We start from the raw sequence: 23,666 nt of genomic DNA, 5'->3' as shown, positions 1-23,666 counted from the left end.
AATGCATCATCCCCTTCACGCTTTGATGAAAAACATGTTGCGTTTGGTCACATGCCACGCACTAAAATTCTTGGAGCAAGTCGTCCTGCGAAACGCGCTGCCAGACATTTAGGCGTCTAATTAAGCTTCCTGTTATTGCCAAACCTTCCTGAGTGGTGATATATGGCGTTTTCACGAGGGCGGGCCGTTGTTATCGGGCGGGGGGGGGGGACCAAATCATTAATTAGCGACGAGACTAACGGCTAAATCATCACTCCTCCCAAAGAAATGAACCACATTACAGGTTGCTTTCAGAGTTGGCTGTAAAAATTGCGCCCGCAGCGACACGGCTGAAGTAATAGGATAGCTCACAATCAATGAGGGTCTATTGATCCGAACATGGACCAAATACAAACTAGACCACACCGCAGTGATGCATCAACATCTCCTGATTGCCCCCAAGTGAACGTCAATAAAAATGACTGACTGACTTCTGTGTTTGAGAGCAGGAAAGAAGCTACATGTGTTATTTTTCCCAGCCACCGGAGGCGTGTTGTTTTCCCACACCAGTCGGCGTTAATAAACACACCGTGGCGTCGTTCTGCTGGAAAACCGTCCTATTTTTGTCTTCCGCATGGCCTAAAAGTTGAAAACATCGTCATCGTCTTTAGCCTGCATCGCTAAAGGTCTTCTGGGTTATTTATCTCCATCCTCGAATCGGTGACGTCATTTATGGTGACGCGCGATCCCGCCCACATATGCTCTTGTTGTTATCCGTGTTTACGGTGCTCTCATGCATGAGCCCGGCCTTACGGGCATGTTGTTGTGTCACATTCAGAGCGGCGCGCCGTCGCACGGAGCCGCTGCCTCAGCGTGGTGCTGCTGGCTGCACACGGCCTCCCAACACCAGCTTCTCTTCAGATGATGACACTTACTCTTGGTTCTCTCCAGTGATGTAACCAGCGCACTCGCTGCCAACGGAAGCCCACGTTTAGCTCACCTAGACAGACTCGACCCCACTCGTTCCTTTAGAGGCGCACAGAAAAAGACGTGGAGCGAAATTAGAGCACTTGACTTCGTTATTGACGTTTGAGATGCGGAAGGAGGAAACCTGAAAACGAAAATAGAAGCTAAGGGGTGCTTTTGTTTTCCAAAGCAGGCTGGATTCTGGCAGAATACAACATCCTGGGCCCAGAAATAAATGAATTTTTCTGCATCTTTTGATGTTTTTGCAGCCACAGCACCCAAAGCCTGTGAAGCATTTATCTAGAAATCAAGCAGGAGATCCAAAAGCACCTTGCTGTGCCCTTCTCTGCTCCTCCACTACCTCCCCTGACCTTACAGCCATTTTTTTTTCTGGCAAAATTGCGCACACATAGCATGTTTAGTCCTGCGATCCAGTGGAAGTAGGTTACTCTGCCTAGCCTCTATTGGCTTAGCATGTGTAATCACCTCAATTCCCCATTGATAGTCTGGCTGCTTCAGCCAAGACCAAATTCAAGCCTCCTCTCGTCGCAGCCCGTCGCTGCCAAACTTCAAACGAAACCAAAATCAACTCGATGTGACTTTGCAACGAGCCCTGAGGGTCCCCTTATTTTGATAGACCCTAGCATTAGCGATCGCACGCTGCAGTAAACTTACAACCAATTAAGCTCCAGGTAAGAAGTTAATGGGAGACGGCGTGCGCGGATTCGATGACTTTGGACGGCCCTTGTGCGACGCCTCAGTGAGCCAGATAATGTCCGACAGATGGACGCGTGAGAGTTGCAGCGGGACGTCGTTTCAGCCTCTTGCACAAATGAGGGTTTAAACAGCGTCTCCCGCGTTTGCGGCGTCCCGTTATTGACATTGTTACATCTGCGAACGCAGCTAACCTGCGTGAGCCGGCAGCACAACAGCCGATCTTCTGAGTTTAACGTGATGGTGGCGTTGGGGTTGGGGGGTTATTGAGGCTCCGGCGGCGCCGGAACACTCGAATCGTACAGATCTCTCTATTCAATTATCACAAACCTGCAGAGGACCAGAACTGCAGCTGCTGCAGGAAACACAGCAAGTCCACAGCTGAAGGGCAACAGAATAAACAGGAGCATCACAGGAGCATCATGGGAGTTTACAGCGTTGTCTATCTGAGCTGTGACACTATATCCTAAATCATTCTGAATCATTGTGAATCCTGAATCAAACCTGTATGATGATGCTTTGACTGAAGCATTTTCCATAGAGGCAGCAAGGTTACACCTTCCATTTTTAATCATTTTGTGACCATGTATTTAAATTAGAATTTAAATTGGGTTTGCTGTGAGAAAAGGTTCAGATTCTGATTGTTTTCTGAATTACTGGTTGCCCAGACCCTCGTTTCTCTACAGATATTTTAGGTTTTCTCTCGGACACTTCTGGGAAACATTCAAAGGTAGCTGCGCTGTTTGATCCGTCAGCCTCCGCCCTGTCGTAAACACTCATAATAACTCGATGTGTCTGCACTCACAGGCATGTTCGGTGCAAAGATGCTGAGGTGGCACAGCGGTGGAATAGCCTGAGGATAAGGCGACTTTGACAGCAAGCGGGGGGAGAAAACGAGTATCAAAGGAGCTGAAACACGAGCACCAAGCCCGAGGCCGTATTAGCTACTGTACAAGGATGCGTTCAGAGCTGCGCCAAATAATGCAAAGCGTTGCGTAACGACTTTGCAGCGAGAGAGCACACCCTGATGTTTTATTAATCCTACATTTTATTCAGCTACAGACAGGATGTTAACAGAGAGGCATCACAATCCTTCTTTATTTCTGTTATTCACAGTTAGCAAGGGTTAAAGTTGCTAACGTTAGCATAAAGTAGCGAGAGGGCTCGTGTCCTGCAGTGGATCGTGGGACTGTTTCGGAGATGTAAAGATTACTTTTGCTGATGGATTCAGGCAACTGAGCGACATCACTGAGAAATGTGATTATAGGCTGCCGAATTTGAGGATTGTTGGAGGGTACAATAAGAGCTGCGGCTCAGCTAACACGTGTTTGTGTCCTGACACACAAAAGCAGGGCGACCCTTCACTTGCTGTGGCTGTTTTGCTCCCAGAGTTAAAGAAGAAAAAAAAAACTGGACTGTCTCCCATGTGGATTTCATGCAATCCTCATTTTGTCTCCAGCTTGTTGTCGGTTGGCTCCTTTGTTGGCCCTCTGAGCTCTGCGATGCATCTGTCTCTCTGCTGTAACTCATCCAAGAGGTCTGGATGCTCCTGCGGGCCCGTTTTCCTCGTTCTCTCCGCCTCTCCCCGCCTCTTCAGTGGATAACGCTGTGATTTGCTCTGCTCTCTGCTCTGACTCAGTGACAGGGTTTTACAGCGCGGCGCCTCAAGATTGCGAATTTATCGAGCAAATCCTCTCCGCCACGTCAGATAACCTACAGTTTCCTTCTAACCATCATTGGGATCCTCGAATTACATAATCTTAAAACTGTTTTTAGGTCAAGGGAACATCGGCGAATTATGCTTTCCAAGATTTGCCGCAGTTTTGTGGATTCAAAGGAAATAAGTTAGATAATCAGGCCGTCTCAATTTAAGTTTGGGGCTAAAATAACGCGGTGTGGAACGTCTCGCCTCTGGCACATGTTGCGCTATAGATAACTTTATTCATACGCATGAATAATTTCATTAACATTTTTAATGCAATTAATTCGCTGTGGCGTAATCTGCCAAGGATCGGAACTTTGAGTAGGAAGAGCCCAAGCTGGTTGTGGTCCTTTTAGATTCTGTTTTAAGCCTTTAAAATTGTGTCTGGAGCAGATTGATTCAAGAATGATGAGAGACAAAAAGGTGCTCTTGCATCACCAGCGCTAAAACCGTGCAGGTGTGTGAGCAGTGACCCTGAATAACCTTCCATGCATTTGGATTTTTGATCCAATACTGAGCATTGATCACTGACACGAGTACGTGCACCTCAGCCAGCTGTGAGACAGCTCCCAATACTCAAAAGCACTGAAAACCATCTAAAACCTTTGCCCAAGGTCCTCATCAAAGTGACTTCGGGACTGGATTTGTGCACTTGGGAAAGGATTTTCTGCAAAAAAGAATCAAATAAATACAGTGGAGCATCAGTCATCCAGAGCTGTAATTCCAACACTTTGTAGTTAAAGACAGATTTACTCTACCGGAGATGCTAACATTCGCACTCGCTTTGATTCATAAGATTTTAAGACACCAGGTTGGACAGAAACTAATGAGGAGCAGACCGGGTCGGATAAAGGTGAAATCGGTCTGGGAATAAGCACTTGGGGATGAAGGCACATGACACAAGACACTCCAACAGTGAGCGCGCGAGACCAGCCCGATGACGAGGGGGGTGGGGTGGGGTGGGGGGGCCTTCTGGAGCTTGTGACAGCAAATGCCCTTTAAGAGCGAGGTTAACGGATCACAACGATCACACACAATAAGACAGTGAAAGGAGATGGACGTGTGTGTGTGTACGTACAGTGTGTGTGTGTGTGTATTAGATTCAGACCAGTTTCTCCCTGAACTCTGCACCTTTCAAGCAGAGGTCGGAGCCCGGTAATGACGGTATAGCCGCTAAAGATGAATTGCCTCCGCAGCAGATAGGTCTATTTATCGGCCGCGTGTCGTGAAAGCTGATTGGCTCGTCCGCCGTAGGAGGATAAAAGAAACGTGAAAGTACATTTTCCTCCCCCTCCTGCTGCATTCTGATGTCCAAGCCTTCATCTCACAGTGCAAAAAAAATGCTTTTAAGGAGCTGAAAGCATAAAGAGAGAGAGAGAGAGAGAGAGAAGGGTTATATTTGGAGAAAATGTGCCCGTATTTTTGTAAATTGTGCTACTTTTTTGTTTTCCCCTTTCACAATTTCCTGTTTGGGAACAGATATTATGTGTATATATATATACACACACACACAAAGTTTACCTGAGATGATACAAAAAAGTCTCAACCCTTTCAGACCACCAGGAGCGACTACGATTCTATTTGCATATCTAATTTCAGCTGCCACCAAATAAGATAATAAGTGCAATAATTCTTGCAGTTGTCATTCAATCATGGGAAATAGCAGGACAGATAACACCAAAGAGATGCTAATCAGAGGGAATAAAAGCCATTCATTAGCGCCGCCGCCATCTTATTCCAACTTCCTCTCTTTAAAGTAGAACAGAGTTCGATTCTGGGGTCAATACTTGAAAGCCTTTTACTTCTAAGTAGCCGCACTCTTGGATGCATAAAAAGCATCTGATAACCGCGTCCTCTCGTCTGTCGGGCTCCCATCCTGGACTCTCAGTCAATCTTTTCACAGCCATAAATTGAATTAGATCCCGGCCGTCGGACCGTCAGGTCTCAATTGCCTCATGATTGGTTCACATTGATCAGGGGCCTGATATGGGTCCCTGTAGCCCGTGTTCCCTTAATCACCGAATTCCCCTCTCGTTTTTCCCTCAAAGCTTCATTTACAGCCTGTATTTTCACACATTAGCATGCTGCCATTAGCAGGTTTTCAGCGTTGCTGCTGTTGCTGCTGCAGCATTTTCACAGACACACTGTGCCGTGTTAATCTGAACTCCTGGTGTTATCACGGCTTCAGATTACGCTACTTGGTAGCGTGGAAATGTGGTGCCTAGAAATGTGTGGTTGGGTCGAAGAGTGACGGAGCGCCAGAGACAACGTGGATCATGCATGAGGAAGGGGGGGAAAGAGGGAGCAATGGTGGTGGAATCAGCGGTTGGAAAGGTGGGAGCCAAGAGGAGATAAGAAGGTGACGGAGTGGAGCTGTGACGAGACTGACGATCGCCACCGCCGAGGATTCAATTTACTGGATTAATTCACGTTTTCTGCCGAATGAATCGGCCGGAAATGAGTAACGTTTCTTTTCATTCCGGCCTTAATTGAAATGGCCATGAGGTGATTCGGCTTTGGAATGTTGGGAATTGTTAATCGTGGTGTGGGAAAACTCTGCAGGGGCCTTAGATCCGGCCTCCGGGATGGCGTGATACCAAAGAACGGATCGTTTGGAAACAACTACCTTTTGTGTCATCGAAACATTTGCGCAGAGGCAATTTAAGGGTATAAACAGCTGTAAAATACGCTCCAGATGGAGCGAATCGTGCAGCAGGCTGGAGGTAAAAGATCTCTTAATGTTTGTACTTAAGGTGGTCCTGAGTTGACCTACAACCCTGGAGGCCCATGATCTCAGAGCCTGATGGTCTCAAAACTCCTGTGGGTGAGCAAAGCCTCAGATTGGAGCCTTTTTTGCTGTGAAACATCAGCTCTAAAGCAAGAATATAGCTCCAAAAGTGGCAACGCTCCACAAAATGTGAGCGACTCGCACTTCCTTCCTATGGAGGATTCCAACTTTAAGTCTTTTATCATTATCGCACAGCTTGTTAGCTGGGTCAACCGTGTGTCATCGTTGGTTAGCGGTGAAAATGCCAGCGGATGCCCCGGGGGTGAGTGAAAGGAAGCAGAATGCAACAGTCAGGCAGTAGGCGGCTTATCTGGGCTGTCAACATCCATCCAGTCAGCACAAAAGACCCTAAAAGAACGTATAGAGCCGCTGTTATACTAGAATTTCAGACGGACGTCCCCTTTGCTCTTCGGCTACGTTGACGCCGCGGCTGCTCGGATCCGAAAACGCGTTGGCAGCTTTTCATACGGATTCCAGGCTGGGATCCAAACGGCGTTCTGATGTGACGCGACAACGATGTCGGAAAGACGAACGGGAAAAGAAAGACGGTGACAAAAGGCATCGCGTCCGCTGTCTTTCCCTGACCTCTGCAAAAGATAGCGATATTCCGGGTTCCTCACCAGCAAATATCTTTAAAAGAATATAAGTGAAGCGCTGAAGCCGAAAACTCTATTCCGTCGTTTCCAACCTGCCTTTTTGAAGCCTTCTCATCTATAAATCATCACACACATCCTTCTTGAAGCATTGGTGGGTTTTGATGTGGCCGACTCAAAATGTCACGTTATCAAGTTATCAGGTGGCATTTTATTCCTTAATAAAAGCAAGATTAAGTAACTCCTAAAGCCCGAAAGAGGCAAATATTCAAATGTACCCCGAAACACCTATTTCTTTTGATTTAGTGAATACTAAATAGGCCTGGTTTGTCACAGTTTTCATGTTTTATTGCCCATTTTATTTCATTTCCACGCTGACAGCCCTCCTCTGCAACTCCTCAGATCTTCTTTTATCGCAGCACATATATTAAAAACACAAACAGTGGCGCGTTAATAATTAAATACCTGTCAGCCCCCAGCGCCCGGAATTCATTTAGCATGCCCTTTGGAAATCTGCCCAACCAGGTGGGGTGCCATTAACCCCCCCCCCACTGCATTTTAATTGCAAATACTGTACCTGCCGTGGTGCCCTTGGAAACTCCCCGAAGCCTCTGTATAAACTCACATGCACAGAGATGAAAAACAAAGCTGCAGAAAGTTGATTTCACCATCTTAGCTGATGTTTGGGGCATTTTCTGGTGGCGACTCCTCAGCGCGAGACTCGGATTGTGGCTGCATGTGTGTGTCCATGTTAGTTCAATCACCCGCAATTTGTTTGAAATCTGGAATTACGGGAATCACGCAGCGATCCGGGAGCCTTTTAAATGGATTACGCTGTGTTTTTCTGCCGCCTGGTGACGTTCCACGTGTTCCTTCGTCCAGCTGGCCCTGGGTCAGCCGTGCACGGCGCCTGCGCACGATGGAATGATATCAAATCAGCCCTGAACTGGCTGCCGCTTGGATTAATAGTTTACCGGAGCAGCGCCAGTCCAAAATAAAGTCTGTCTAAGTCATCACAAGTTCAGGTCATAGTGTGTGTGTGTGTGTGTGTGTGTGTGTGTGTGTGTGTGGAGGGGGTGGGGAGAAGAGTCTGTTGAGGACTAGCAGAGCCTAATCTAAATCCTGCTCTTTTCCGTCAATAATTCTCTGCTTTTTCACAGCCCCTCTAATCCTCTTTCTGATGTGACGCAGCTCTGTTTGTCACTACTGTTCCCACAGGCAGAAACAATGCAGCTGGCCTGTTTTTTACGGCTGCTTGTCTGCCAGCGTACCGGGTCGACGCGCGTCTCGATGGTGCGATTGCGCCAGTTTCTGTGGAACAAAAACCTCCGACATCAGAGCCGCGTGAAGTCCGGCCGCTGCGAAAATGCAATAAATCCCAGTGCAAATCACTATTTAGGTTCCAATAATGACTCTTGTATAATGGATCTGTGCTGGTGCGGAGATTCTGCGCACACGAGCACCAGCAGGCCGCCGCCGCCGCCGCCGCTGCTGACTCAGGCCAGCCAGGCTGGAGCTCCGGGGGCTGATGCAGCAGGGGCTGATCCACAGCTCGTCCTTGTCTGCAGAAACTTCAAAGTGAAGATGAAGTTTAAGCCCCCCCCCCCCCCTTCCCCCCCGTCCTTCAGCGCACAGGTCATACTGAGCCTCGTCTTTTATGCATCGCTCACCTCATTGATGGCACCATAAGAGATTCATGAGAGGGGCCACTTTTAGGCTTTTCATCCTGAAAGACTCATTTTATGACCTGGTTTTCTTTTCTTTTTCTTCCCTCAAACCGTTCCTCATCGCCGTCCTTGCACCTCCTGCGTCTCCTAATGATCGTTCCGTGGACGGCCACTTAATTTGCAAGCGAGGCTGCGTCAATTTCCTGCTTTTGACACCCCCCACCACCATTTTGAAGTTTTTTTTTTGTCGTCATGAATTATTCCTCGGTGGAGGACGGTGAATTTGTGCTGAAGGAGCATGATGCAGGTGGCCCTATATGAAATACTGCTTTTTTATCCGCTTCCACAAGTTTGTTTTTACTCCTATTCAGGCGATGGATTAGATTAAGCCCTTAAATGGGTCCTTCGGGTGTATTTTTCCACTGTTGCAGCTGCTGCTTGTCCCATTGTTCCTCCAAATGGTGCATCAGCGTGCCATCGCTCCACCTCCTGCCTCCTCTGCTCTTTCTTCCCTGCTTGTTTAGTCATTCATAAATACATATTTTGCATATCTACCTGCACTCACAAACACTCCCCCCCCGCCCCCCGCCCTGTCTCTGTGTTTAAGTGACGTGTGTTTTATGCACCCCAGCAGAGTGTGAAATTGAAATTCTCCACTTGCAGATGTGACATGATTGATAGAGACACACATTAGATGGAGAATCACAGCTTTGCTGTCATTTCCCACTAGTCCCTATGAAGTGATTTGCTGATAGCAGCCGATACACGACTCTTTCCTCCTTTATAATGTCAGGATTTACGGTGTCAATCACATGAGCAGGTTTGCTAATTGACCTTGCTTGAGATGTCGTTTGGAGCAGAATATTTGTAAAAAAAACCATCATCATAAATTATGAGCAAATGTCGCAGAACTATATTGCTTTAATGTGGAGACCACCTCCCTTGGGCTGTGTGTGTGTGTGTGTGTGTGTGTGTGTGTGTGTGTGTGTGTGTGTGTGTGTGTGTGTGTGTGTGTGTGTGTGACAGCCCGCCATCTGCTCCGTGACCCAGCGTTGAACTACCTGCCACCACCTCTTCGTCACCTTCCCGGGGTATCAGGAAACGATGGGAAGTCAAAGTTTCAGGGACGCTGTAGCGAAGCGGGTTTGACCTGCAACTGTCGGGCCAAACGTGTCTCCCGTCAACGTGTCCAACCCCCGCAGTGTCCTCAGGGAAGTGGGCCGATCATGTCTTTGGCGAGCCGTTGCCCTGAAAGCGCTCGAACAGCCTTAAAATTCATTATCTCCCGGAACATTGCCTCCCTTTTAAAAAACAACGTTTATGATGAAGCCGCACGTGTCGGTGATTTTACAGCTGATCAGCGAGGATCCCGGGGAACCGTTTCCTCCCGCGCTCTGCACGAAAGTAGCTTCTATATTTTAATTCCAAAGAAGTGCTCTCTGTGCCCGAGTGTGTGGCTTAAGTGTGTCTGGAAAAAGCAGTGGGGAGCAGCAGCACAGCGGGAGCGCCTGGCCCACGGAACGGCGCATTAGCCACCAGGGCATCGCGGGAGTGTTTTGATGTGTTGTGACGAATTCGCAGCCAAGGACACACACTCTCTCTCTCGCCCTCTCTTTCTCTCTGCAGTGCGAGGTGCAGGGATGTGCACGCACAGAGGAAGAGGAGCTGGGAATTAAGCGTGGTGGAGAGACCATGAGGAGGAGACAATAAAAGGTGGGTTTCTATGGTTTTGATGATGCTCAGATTAGCTTCAGGCTAATCTGAAACCCGGAGGAACCCAACTTTTGATTCCAAAGTGGGGCGATGACGTCATTCTTGTATCAGGACATGTTGAACAACCTTAAAAAGTTGCCCTTGATAACATCTGTCTTCTGAAGGAGGCGGGGGACAGCATTCTCTCTTTTTTATGACCATAGACTGTTTGGTGGGCGGAGCCTGAGTGACGTCGCCGCGGTCTCATTTTGACGCCGGCTTCGGCCATCTTTTTTTTCCCGCCGCCAAACCAAACAAGCAGTCAACTATGTCTTGTTTCTGCAATGCAGCAACACAAACGAGCTTTTCTCAATTTCCTCTTATGAACCAAAACACTGAAATAGTCCGATAACGGAAGAGAGAAAAGTTGAGCTGAATTGCCATTTAAATGCAACGCACAGGTGGCCGAAGCGGAAGATTCCGGAAGGAACAAGCTTGGCACGATGTCTGGGTTGGTGCACATCTGTGAACCCATCTGTCAGATTTCAGGACAAACAGATCAGGGGCAGGGTGAAGGGGAGGCACCAGCAGAGTAACAGGTTTGACTCTAATGTGACTTTCCTCCTTTTTTTTGGCGATAGCTGGACAGATTGGGCCCCGAGATTAACAGTTTTTGAACGTGTGAACGTCCTTAATAGCATGAAAACGCGCATGTCTGCGAGGTTGAAATGTCTGAGACAGACGGCAAACACGAGGGGGGCAAGTTGAAGCGGCTATTTTTATCCACACACAAATTAGCATCGATTGGCTGACGCTGCAGTTAGTGTTTTACTGTCCTTTCATTTAATAACAACACATTTGATTTGTATTTTTGTGTTTTACCAGAACCCAAAATACCTCCAATGTTGGGACGTTTTCTGAAACAATTGGAGTATCATTGAGGCGATTTATTATATAAAAAAAACAGGGCAGTGGTTCTAGGTTCAGATTTGTACCCAATGTTTGTCCTGTCACTTATAATTTAAATTTAATTCATCGAGCAAAATATATTAACTGTACTTTAAACTTTAAAATGAAGAGCCCAGCTGGAACCGTCTTATCTCAGCCCCTCGATCCATAATAAAACCTTTGTTGCCTCCGCTCCCGTCATCACGCCGTTGTGTCAGATAGTCCAAACGTGGCTGTTATCGACCGCAAGGGGCCTCCCCTCGATGGAGCTGTGTCGGGGGCCATTATCCATGCGCACCTGAGCAAATTATGAAGGGGGAAGCTAAATTACCTTCACCGATGAGCAGCGCATTTCACGCTTCATTTACCTGCTGGTGAAACACTCTGCGCACGCTATCAGCGCTGTTTCTAATGCTAACACTTGATTGTACCGAGGCAGCAAATAAAAGTCAATTATTTAATATACTTTATAGCACACACTCTTCATATTGACATTAAAAAGTCATCATTGAGCCCAAGACTCTGGCGTATACTCCTATAAATCCATTTAATTGGCCTAAAATATGAAAAAAAATAGGAAGCTCTATGGCTCAGTTTGACCTGTGTGCTCTTTAGCTTACTCGGGAAAATGTGGGAATTTATAACGGCCTGTAAAAGGTGATTTCGTTGTTCCCTCTCCGCAGAAAGTCGGCGTTTGACCTTTAAAACAAAATAACTGAACATTCTGAACATTATTGCGGCTAAAGGTCAGATTGGCGGGAAAATTCACAGATTTATGGAGCGCTAGAGGCGGATAGATTTTCTGCATCAAATTACTGATTTGATGTACTTGGAGTCTTGTAATGTATATAATAGTGTCAGGAACTCTGTTATTACTGCAGAACTTTAAATAAGTGGATTATTGTAATTCAAATGCAATGCTAATTTTTCTCATTTACATTCTAAGGTTGGAGCCAGGGCGCGGGCCTCTCGTCTGCTTATCAGCCTTGTTTTATCAATTTTTTTAAAGAAAAGTTTTAAAGTGTTACTATGAGATTGTGAAATCAGTTTGGCATTTTCCTGCCCTTGTCAGTGTTTGATGTGTCGAGTTGCCCTCGGTTACGGAGCCCTGTCGTCTGTAATCCTTCATCTGCACCAGACGATCACCAGCTTTTCCTTTTCTTCAAAGAAATCTTCTGAAGCCGGTCGGTTAGGGTTCGTAATCTTCTGGGATTGTGTCTTTCATTCTTACCTCTCTCATCTTTATGTACTCGCAATTTGAGCACTCTGGGAATGAAAACAACCAATCCCAGCTGAGGGGAAACTGGGTTCGGTTCTGAGAATTGAGGCCGATGTCTCCATCCCTGGACTGATGTTGGCTTAACATGATTTGAAAGATGACATAATTGAGGCCAGTCTCATTACACAACCCTTGCCGATACCATTCAGGTCGTAAATTTCACATTCTCTCCGTGGTACCCGGATCCGTTGTGAAGTCAGTTAGCTAGCGGCTAACCTGGTCTGACACCTGCTCCCTGTGTGGGCTGCAGGGTTTGTTGAGGATCCGTAGGGCACGGGCACATCTGGAATACTGCATGCCAGCCTCTGAGTGTGTGCTTTGTACCTCTGCTAGCGCTCATGCGACGAGACAGGCTCCCATCCCATCCCTACTGTTTTTGCTCAGATGGATCTCGCTGCGAGATCCGTCATTGCGTGCTGACGCGTCCTCGATGTGACAGGCCACCCTCAGCGATGGAGACGCACAAATCAACCAGCTTCTCCGCGCTGCTTTTGCCAAATACCTCCTGTTAGCAGCATTTGACCTTTGCCCCTCAATGAATAGCCTTGCGTTGGTCAGAGAGGCGTCGTCCAGCCTCATCAGCTTTGATTTCTTTCTTCCCCTTCTTTCCTTCCTATTCAGACAAATCTAAACAGATCAACTGTTTTTTAAAAAAAAAAAGTCATTCTAACCGACATTCAATATTCCACTTTTATTCAGCAAAAATCCGTCAAGGTCCAGTATTTAGACAGCAGCAGCTAAAAGCATATGAACACATTTGCTAAAAGCATATGAACACACTGAAGCTCTCTGTCCTCACATGTAATTAACTATAGAATCAGTTGCTTTTCCACACTCTTGATGCCCCCGGGCAGCTGCGGGATGCTGATGCTGCCTGACAGGGGCAACTCACTGCACTGCGTCTATGTCCTGGACGTGCATACAGTAGCTCCTTAAATATAAACAAAGCGCTCCGTGCACCGAGGCGCCACACATTCACTGTGCCGGGGAGAGGATAAGCATTGTTGTGCATTGGTTGTGGTGCATTTTAGCTTTATTTTTGCTCCTTTCATTGTTCAGAAGTAGCAGAACATTTTATCCCGCAGCGCGTAAAGAAAGAAAGGGGAAAATGGGAGGAGTAGCGCCTCGCACCGCCAATACCATCTTTGGCGGCCTGTGCGTGTAACAGGGAGTGGAAGGTCTGTACCGACCCTGCTTCACAGGCTCAAACATAAGCAACATCCCTGCAGATCCTTTAAGTATCCAGAAACTGCTGACAGGTCCTCAGTTCTTCAGTGGGCGCCGGCCTCACAGTCTACTTATCAGAATATTTTTTTTTGTATAGAGCTCCCGAATTTCACTAAAATCAAATGGACCAACTTCATCTATCTGTAGAGGATCACTTTAGATTAAACTGATGCAATCCTGGCATCTGGCTCATTCCTGATAGAATTTTTCAATCTCCAGCCCAGATTTATCATCTCACTTGTCTCCTCATCTGGATTACAGGACATCAGACGTACATCCACTTATTATTCTGACAGTTAACAGACATAATTGCATCCGCAGTAGGCTGTCGGGATATTTTTGGTGCTGACAGTCAGCTTCTGTCTCTGAAGCGTTGGTCACTAGTCAGGGTTTTGGTTTTCCTCAATTTTCTGATGCATGAAAGTGCAACGGCTAACTCTGCTGCGCACGCACGTTTGATCCCAGAGCTGTTGGTACACAGGAGTTCTCATTAGCCTGGGTTGAAGACAATGTTTTTCCGCCAGAAAAATCCATTTGTTACCATGGCGATGCTGCCCTCCCATGTCAGATTTCATTGCTTGTATTTTCTGGATGGCTTTATTGGACTATTCTTTTAATACCCTTCACGGGTTCTGGTTCATTTTGAATAAATAGAGTGGCAGCCCCTCATTTCTATGATATTCTCTTTTGCAAAAAAAAGGGAAATAAATTCCCCAAATCTTTGGAATGCATTTATTCTCCAAGACAGGGTTCAGATACGACGCCATTGGGATCGGCACAGATTTACTCTGGCTGTAAAAATATGTATAGACCAATGCCCCCTGCTGGTAGATCACTCAAAAAAGCTCCACAGATTATCTTTAAAATGAGTAGTTTGGGGTTGTTTCTTTGCATTTCCTTTCATTTTGTGACCCTGACACCCTCATCACCAGTGAATTCGCTCACCTTAATCTTCTCCTTTGCAAGGTCATGGGATTTGTGTTTGAACGGCTCTCATCTATATGGAAAAACCAGAAGGATCTGATTATTTTTCACACTGCATTATTATTATTCTAATGCAATGTCCAGAGTGGGACCTTTTTATATCAGCCAGTGTTTCAGTTTCTGTCCTGCTGAATCTCCCGATGCAGCCCGACTGTGAGTCAGACTTAATGTCTGCGTTAATGTGTTTGCCTTGATCAAACAGACCTCATTGCACTGAGATTTTGTCTCCAGGATCTCTCTGCCTTGTCCTGACAGGTCCCCGACAGCAGCCTAATTAGTTTAGTTTTGACAAAGGAGTTGCCCTGTTGTGACCTGGAACATCAGGCGTCCTGGTGTTTCCTCATCATGGAGGAACACCAACAGCATTACATTAACATAAGAATCCATTTTCATATGTTTCCTGGAATAAACTTTTGTCCCATCACACAGGCCAAAAAACTGTATTTTCCTGCTCCGTTGTCGCTGCCAGAGTGGGAACAGAGCGGCTTACTTCTCATTTAAGATCATTTTAATAGTTAAGGTTACAGTCAGTGCTTGTCAGCATCTGCAGAAATCCCCGAAAGCCATTTTTCAGGTACAAGGTACAGGTACAAACATTTCCCACTTCCCCTCCAGTGGCCCCATTTTTGTCCCCCGGCTGCCTTTAAAATGTTCTCTGAGGGGTTATTATGACAAATCAGCAGTTCACAAATTTACAAGCTCACTTCTTTGCTGCTCCCCGAGCAGCAGCTCCTCCCTCCCCGCCTGCATGTGCGAGATTGCTTTATTATCACGTATTAAACGGTCAAATATTCATGTAATTACATATTTATAGACCTTGGAGGCACACTGAAGTGACGTCAGAGTCCTTCCACAGCAAGAAGCTTCATGTTAATCTTGTTTATTTTGCAACATTGTAATTTTGCAACAATGTAATTTCTCTTAATTCTTTAAGTATCGGTATCTCAGCGCTCATTACTGCAGTAATTTACTCTGAGTCTAAACTGTGCGGCCTCGGTGGTCGATGCCTCATTTTCAACCCAAATAATCCGATTTATTCATGTATACCATGTAGAAACATCCAGGTCTCATGTGATATGTAAGCGGTGCTTCAACCTTTTCCATTCAGGATGACGTAGCTGTTGAATTTAGGTCACATGAATCAAAAATGCACAAAATGCCGCTCGCGTTCCCGCCGCATCGGCATAAACAACAACATTTTTGCTGCAGAGGCCCAACGCAAAGACAAACCTGACGACTGGAGTTAACCTGCACGTATGCCTCATCTTTTCTTCGAACTCACAGCTCCCAGATTTCAGAGGAAAGGGGAAAAAAATGAAGACCAAGTATTTGATGTTGGCTTAGAGTATTTTATGTAACCTCCATGAGAAGGTGATGCTATATTCTATATTCTATATTCTGTGAGCCATGCCAGGTTCCCTTTATTTCCGAAAAGATGGCATGCACTAAATCATGTTGTCTTAATAGATTTTCTTTTTATCTTTATGTGGAACAGGAATAAGTCCTGCTTTGCCCATAACAGTCCCGCTGCTGCTAATTGGTATTAGCATTCAAAGCTCGACTTATTTTATAGGCTCGTGCATTTATTTGCATCAGTTGACTCATGAAATTAAACGAGATGTGATATAAGTTGGGTTCCTGTTCTGATTGAATAGAAAACTGTCCGTATCCATGTCCAACTGATGTAATAATGGTTGAATTGTGTGGACTTCAAAGGCTTTAAGGGAGAAAAAAAACAGTTTATGAATGGAAATTAGGACAGAAAATTGGACATATTAAAGGACAGGCCGAGATTAAATATGCTGCAGTTGTACAGTAGTAAAGCCAGTCCAATTGTTGGCGTAGTCCACTCAGGTCACCGCCAGCGGAATCACAAGAGACACAAGTGGGTCAGTGGGCGTCCGTACAGTATCACACTGTCTATGAGCGTCCCTCATGTCAATGCAGGGTTCACCTGGCAGACACGGAGGAACCGGCAGATCCTCCTCCTGGTGATAAACTGCACATCACCAGGCCGTCCTGACCGAATTCAGCAGCCTGTCAGATCTGCATTTGCTAACCGGTGTGTGTGTGTGTGTGTGCGTCCAGTGGGCAGGAAGCCAACATGACCCAACTTCAGCTTTTCAGCTTTAGTGCAATGCTGCAGACAGCTGTGCCACAAACACGCTGCCGTGGATCACCACGAGGCCTTTTTATTTAGGTCACATTCTGCGCTTCAGCGGCCAACAGAAGGGATCTCTGTCAACTGCAATGAATAGCTCTGGCTGGACAGAGTCCACTTCTCAGCGCCCTGCATGAGGCGGCGGCAGTGTGCGACTGCGGCGCAGGCGCCTTGTGTGATCTCCCTCCACGCCAGCGCGGCCCGATGGCTGTGGGGATCAGCCGCTCTGTGTTTGACTCGCAGTTTAATAACAGTGTAATACAGTTGGCTTAATTATCTCCCAGTGATTTGAGTCCCCGGTTTATCACGGAACGACAGCGGTGAATAAATATTGCATGAGTATTTCCCTGATTTTTCAATTAATTCAGCATCCAGCCACATGAAAGATAATAAAAAAGCTGACTCAATCTATATTCATGTCCTATATTGACTCCTCTGTTCGTAAAGCGCTGACATAATATTTCATTCTGTGTTTACACCCTTCATTTCCTCTGCTCCTACCACTCATTTTATCCCTTTTTTATTTACCACAATGCCCTTTGGAAGCGTCTTATAAATCGCGGTAATGAATTCCTCGTGGCAGCCCGGCCGCACCGCTGCCGTGGTGCTGCGCCAGGGCGCGTGGGTTCTTATTATTGTCTCGTTAGCTTCATTTCCAGTCCATTGGAAAAACAGCGTGGGTTCTGTAAGTAGCCAGCCACAATCCCGATTGAATGGGAGAGATTTAAGGAGGCTGATAGGTGCCTGTCCTTTCTGGTCCCCGTGTGTTGGACAGCTAATTTATTAGAGCGTTCCTCATAAATACTTGCAGAATAAAGATTGGCTTTTTTTCCCAGCAGAAATTGCACAAAAAGTATTTTGTGATAATGGGAAAAAATGGATGCAAATTTTGTTAAATCTGTTCAGGTTCTGCAATATAAGCATTTGTGTGCCTATTTTAACACCATAGCCATGACTGTCAGAGGGTCACAATTCTTTGGGAAACTTGATCCCTACTACTGCTGTCGGCTTGGAAATAGATGGCCCACATCTTAATACCTTCCTCTTTTCTTCTACCTTCTTCTTGGGTTTTCCTTTTTCTCTGTCACCCTTTATACATCTTTTTTCCCCCTCTCAAATAAACCGAGGGGGATGGAGAAGTGCAGGAGAAAGCTCCCGGACAGATTTGGATGTCAGCGACCACATGCTAAGTGCACGCTATATTTAGAAGCTCCATCTTTTGAACTTTTGAAGGGCAAAATTGAAAAGCCCAACTTCTGTCAACACCATGTTTTCTCAAGTCTAAAGGAGGCACTCTTGTTTTAATTTGTGATATTTATAAGTGCTATTTTTCCTGACTGTTTTTCCCCCTGTTTTCTTTGCAGAGCTGCTTTTTGTGCAAACTTCCTCTGGGAGCAGTTGGATGTGCGTGTCAACCCAACCACCATGACAATGAAAGGCCTGTCCAGCAGCCGAAGTCACCACCACGGGGTGACCTGTGACCCCTCTTATGACTCCATGACTCTGGGGCACCCGGATCGTCGGCCCTATTTTCTTAACCCTGGGGAGGCGCATCCTGCCGACCACCCCTTCTACACACAGCACAATTCCTGCCCGTCTGAGTCAAGCACCTACCCCGATCTTGCCAGCTGTACCTTTCCCCGTAGACATTTCAGCTCTCACCATGAGCTGAAGGAGGAATGTGGCGCTCTGGTGCCTTACACGGGCCCAACAGGGAGCAGTAAGGGAGATGGAGGAGGTGTAGGAAGCAACAATCGTGTCTCTTCTGCTGTGCTGGAGCAGTTCGACCGGCAGGCACCTGTGCGGCGTGAAGGCTATCACACGCTACAGTACAAACGCACCGCTGTGGAACATCAACGCAGTGATAGTCCCGGTAGGATCCGCCACTTGGTGCACTCGGTCCAGAAGCTCTTTACCAAGTCACACTCCCTGGAGGGGCCCTCGGGCTCTGGTGGAGGTGGTAGCGGCAGAGTGAACGGCTGCAAATCCAGCCCCGACGACCCGCCCTCAACATCCGGTACCCTGAAGCACAGCAAGCGCAGCAAGAGCAAAGACCGCTCGAAATCGGAGCCCAAAATGCGCACCGCCATCTCGGGCTACTGGAGCTCGGACGACACGCTCGACAGGGACGCGTGCCTCTACCACCACCACCACGGGGGCAGAAGCGGAGGCCTGCCCTCTGGGGTCATGACCATGGGACGCCACCCAGACAAATCCCAGTCGCAGTACTTCATGGAGTCCTACAACACCATCAGCGCCCACTCCCTCAAGACGTCGCGGAGCAACAATGACGTGAAGTGCACGACGTGCTCCGCCGGAAGCAGCGGGAGTATCCCACTGGCGGCGGGCTCCATGGACGGTCAAGTGCAGCTAAAGAAGAGCTCGTGGTCCTCCACGCTGACGGTGAGCAGGGCGAGGGAGGTCTACCAGAAGGCCTCCGTCAACCTAGATAAAGCTCTAGTGAAAGCCGAGCAGGGACGCACCTGCCACTTCCTACAGGTAGGACCGTCACAACAGCCCCCACCTCTCGCATGTTACTCACCAGTTCAAGCTGCTGCTCCACGCATCCGCATCACGCGTCTGTGTTTGTGCAGTGGGATCCAAACATCATCCTATCATCCTTCATGTTTGCATAGCTTCACATCCCCATTCTCTCCTCAGTGGTGTAAGTAACAAAGAAGCAGCAGATCAGAGTGGAATGGAGGGAGGAGGGATGGTGAGGGGAGGAGGAAATTGTAGGAAAAGGGCTCCATAGAGGGAAATATATGCTAACGGAAGGGGGCTGTGAATAAGAGTGGAGACAGTTGTATAGGGTCGTGCATTTTAAAAGAGCAAAGGAAAAATAGAACGTAAAGATGTCGTTCCCATAGTGCGACCATGGTTCTTCCAGCATAAAAGAGCAGTCAGCCTCTTCTAAGACCTGAGACTACAACAAAAGACAAGTGACAAATGTGTTCGAGCGGTTGTGTAGCTATAGGTAGAGGGTCCCTGAACAACCACGTGGAAAAGTGGCCAACGGTGTGAAATGTTCAGATTGTGATTTCTTTTTTTCTTTTCAATGCGTTTACTGAAAACAGGTTTTGTGTTCAGGGTCTCCATAGAGAAGGTTAGAAAAAAGGAGTTTATTTATATATTTATTTGACTTTTCCCTCAGTGAGAATAAACCCAAGGTTGATGTCCTTCACCAGGCTATTAAATACTTCGATACATCCTCACTCTGGATTGTACTTCTTTGATTTCGGTGCTGGTAGCATTACAGCCACTGTCATCAGTACCAGAGTGGCTTTCAAAATAAAGCCCTCATTGTTTTCTCTTTCTGTCCATGTCTGGCACTCCGACTCCCTTTCAATGAGATTAGATCCAAGAGGTATCTTAGGTTTGCTTTTATTAGTGTGTGAAAAGTCACAGGAGCAGCTAATTTCACTGAGGACAGACAACATCCACTCAATCCTACAATCCTCTCTCCGTCCCCCTCTTTCATTTTAACCCGCTTCCCCCTTTACAGGTGCCTCAGGATGACTGGAGTGGTTTCTCTCCATTGGGGAAAGATGATGAGATACCGTGCCGGCGGATGCGCAGCGGCAGCTACATCAAAGCCATGGCGGAGGAAGACAGCGGCGACTCGGACGGCAGCCCTAAACTCTCACCCAAGGTCCAGGCGCGACGCGCCAGCTACCTGAAGGCCACACAGCCGTCCCTCACGGAGATGACCACGCTGAAGTGAGTGAGGGGGGGGGTTGTCTGTGAGTCCAAAGTGACTCACAGAGTAATCAAGTTGTTGTAGGGCTGCAGACAGAAGGAAAAAGTCAGAAAACCAACAGAAAAGAAGATGAAGGCAGGCTGGTATCCAGACAGAACTCCAGCTTCTGTCCTTCAATCTCCGGGGACGCGGCTTTAAAGCCTCGTATCGGCGCTTCTCCTGGTGTGTTCACACACACTCACACACACAGAATAGGCCAAGCTGTAATGGAAAATGCACGATTCTTGCACTGAAGTCTCTTCAAAAATGAATGTTCTTAAGCAACACATGGCCTCTGAACGTGCGAGCTCGGTGCCGCCATTTAAAGATTTTTGATGAAGCTGCTCCTTGTTGCGTGAAGTGTTTTCCATTCAGCCGCATATTATTCACAGTGGGAGCTCATGAAACATTCAGCGGTATTAGACTCCATCGAGATTCCTGACAGCCTTGTCCACACTTGGCATGCAAGCAAATTCCATCGGGGATGCTGATTTAGGTCGCGCTAAAGAGACGGACACTTCAAAAGCCCGTCTACAGCAAATGCAACACATGTCGATGATGTGAGAAGATATTTAGTGATCACGTTTTGCAACACTCTGTCTTGGAAGACTGGAAAATTTGGATTAAAGTCTTACTTTGCAACATCCAGGCCTGTAAGTAATTAACTGTGTGATACACACATCCTCACATTTCTATCTTTGTGAGGACATTCATAGTCATAATACACTGGGTCCCAGGTCCGTGCCCGAACCTTAACCAGCCCAACTAACTCCCTAACCTGAACCTAAACCCAATTTTAATCTAAACCTTGAAACCATATCTTCACTCAAACAGTCCTTAGCATGGTAGAGCCCAGTAAAATGGCCCCACATCGCAAACATGGCCCCTCTTTACATTGATATCCAATATGTAGTAAATGTGAGGACACACACACACACACACACACACACACACACACACACACACACACCCTTATGTAAGTGCAAGCAGCCCGTCATGGGGACCATTAATGGCTTGAATTTGGCTCCAACTCCATCATCATCAGATGGAACCCAGTGGAACAAACCAAGCTGCGGTGCTGCACGCAGAAGATAAAGCAGTAGCCAAAAGCAGCTGATGATGTTTTCACGCTGTGCCTTTGGGTGATGCGTGATTCTGTGTTGGAACGCTGCAATATTCCAATAATCGGCTTTGTTCTCCGGCATCACAGAGCCCATCCCGTGTCCGCTCCTGCAGACGAGCTCCGGGAGAAAATGTCAACAGGCAACTTTTTTTCTTTTGTCCATTATTTTATGCTATGATCCATAAGTCCTTGGATCCCTTCAAAGAACGGAGGGTGAACGTTGATGCCGAGTTGGTACATTCTGAGGGAAAATCCCTGAAAAAGCTGACCGAAAGAAAAGGAACGGGGTTATGGTGACATCTTGTAATGGAGCAATAAGAAATTGGCTTCAGCTCAGGTTCCTGACTGACAGAGTAGAACATCAGTTCATTACTGTCACTTGTTCCGTGGAGGGGCACCCAGGGACAGGCTGAACTTTCCTCTGTAGGTGGTCTTGATTATAGGCTTTTCCTGCCATTCAAGTTGCCACAAAAGATGCAATTTGTTCCGCCTGTAATCAGCCCCTTAGGGAAATGAGCAGAGGTGGATTGGGAGAGCGACCTGGGTGCATTGATTATTCTGCAGCTTGAATCTTCTGTACATCAAACCCATTGTTCCTGGAACTGTTAGCCATGATCTGTACATTTCTCTGTATCGGGAAGAAATGCTCTCGCACAACTTTCAGGCCTGTGCTGTCGCAGCGTCCGCTCAGAAAGCCTTCAGAACCGCGCATCTGTTTTATATTTAGTAGCTGTTCTTTGAAAAAGCCTCACCTTTATTCCCCTGCTCTCCCCTCCTTTTCCATCCAAGAATGAGTAATCCGGTTTGCTTTGCTGCGGTGACCGCGCTCTATTTTTAGGAGGAGATACATAATTAAAGCGAAAACAACCTTGGGGCTGAGAGCCGTGACAGTTGTGCATTTACATGTCCGAATGGACTCGCAAAAGTGTGAAATGGGCGAGAACTTCTAATCTGCATTCCCATCTCCTTGTGCACGGCTTCCTGTTATGGAAAAGCGAGTGAGCTTTTAAGAGTTTCTTCCTCCCGATTAATTTGGGGCCTCCAACTGCTCGCACACACACACACACACAGATACACACACACACAGATGCGTGAAGCATGCTGAGCGATCAGATTGGAGGCAGGTGAGAGCTAATGAGACACCTATTCATCTTCCTTTGAGATGGGGACATGTTTTTGCTGCACACGCGTTTCTGTGTTGATTAGGTGGCTTTTTTTAGAAGCTCACACTTTTAAGGTTCCCATGCAACTGCCAAAACAGACTACCTGAGCTACTGGAGCGCGTTTGTGAGGCCCTTGTTCTTCAGATGAGGTGGTCTCCCTGCACTGAGCTTTATCTACGCACACATTTTCATCACATCACCTACAGTTCAATTGTTCCGCGTATAATGCTTACTTCTTTTGCAGGATTTCCACGGAGCATTCGCCCAAGCTGCAGATCCGGAGCCACAGCTATCTGCGGGCAGTGAGCGAGGTTTCCATCAACAGGAGTCTGGACAGCTTGGACCCAGCAGGGCTGCTGGCTTCACCAAAATTCCGTTCGCGGAACGAGAGCTACATGAGGGCCATGAGCACCATCAGCCAGGTCAGTAGAGGCAGCTGCTCGTCATTGGGCCTTATTGTTCTCCTTCAATGCCAATAAAGTCGTACGGGAGAGGAGAAAGTCTCGCCATCGAGTGCGAAATAACAATCAGGTCACCATCCGGCCATTAAAGCCCCCCCAGTCTCCTAATTAGCGTGTTTTCTGGAGCTCAGATGATTAATTCACTGACCCGTACAGCCCATTCCACTTCGTTAACCTTATATTTCCTTCTGTTTCAGCATAATTTGGGAATCAAAATGCATTTTGCATACGTGTTCTGATAGAAAATGTCGTTAGTGGCTGAAAATGGATTTCCCATTTCCAGGAGTTTTGAGTCACGCCTCAAGTCCCAGTAGTCAAAAATGGATTTGACATGTTCCTTTTCACACCTCATTTGCACCTTCCTGGTTTCACTCTATAGAGGCTGTTGTCCCATTACCTTCGCTTTATGGGCACTTTTGATGTGTTGCATCAAAAAAGGTGATGAATACCTCGAAAAGTGAGACTTTTTGTCCTTAAAAA

The 23,666-nt window shown here is 47.0% G+C and overlaps 1 protein-coding gene across 4 annotated transcripts in view; it reads left to right on the top strand.

The window, feature by feature from the left end:
• Window positions 1-23,666, top strand: part of dlgap1b (discs, large (Drosophila) homolog-associated protein 1b) — a 59,913-nt gene that overhangs the window by 10,848 nt on the left and 25,399 nt on the right. For 2 of the 4 annotated variants that reach the window (XR_003889719.1, XM_029842461.1), the window contains exons 2-5: window positions 10,036-10,122; window positions 18,065-19,199; window positions 20,206-20,420; window positions 22,970-23,147. Coding sequence is in view for 3 of the 4 variants with exons in the window: in XM_029842461.1 (XP_029698321.1) it covers window positions 18,126-19,199; window positions 20,206-20,420; window positions 22,970-23,147 (1,467 nt within the window). In the remaining variant the exon portion in view is untranslated. The remainder of the gene's footprint in view (window positions 1-10,035; window positions 10,123-18,064; window positions 19,200-20,205; window positions 20,421-22,969; window positions 23,148-23,666) is intronic. The other 2 variants (XM_029842462.1, XM_003968031.3) reach the window with 2 other exon arrangements.

The sequence above is a fragment of the Takifugu rubripes genome, chromosome 10 (assembly GCF_901000725.2).
Source record: "Takifugu rubripes chromosome 10, fTakRub1.2, whole genome shotgun sequence".
NCBI lineage: Eukaryota > Metazoa > Chordata > Actinopteri > Tetraodontiformes > Tetraodontidae > Takifugu > Takifugu rubripes.
Note: the sequence above shows the minus strand (reverse complement) of the source record. Positions and strands in the feature narration are given on the sequence as shown.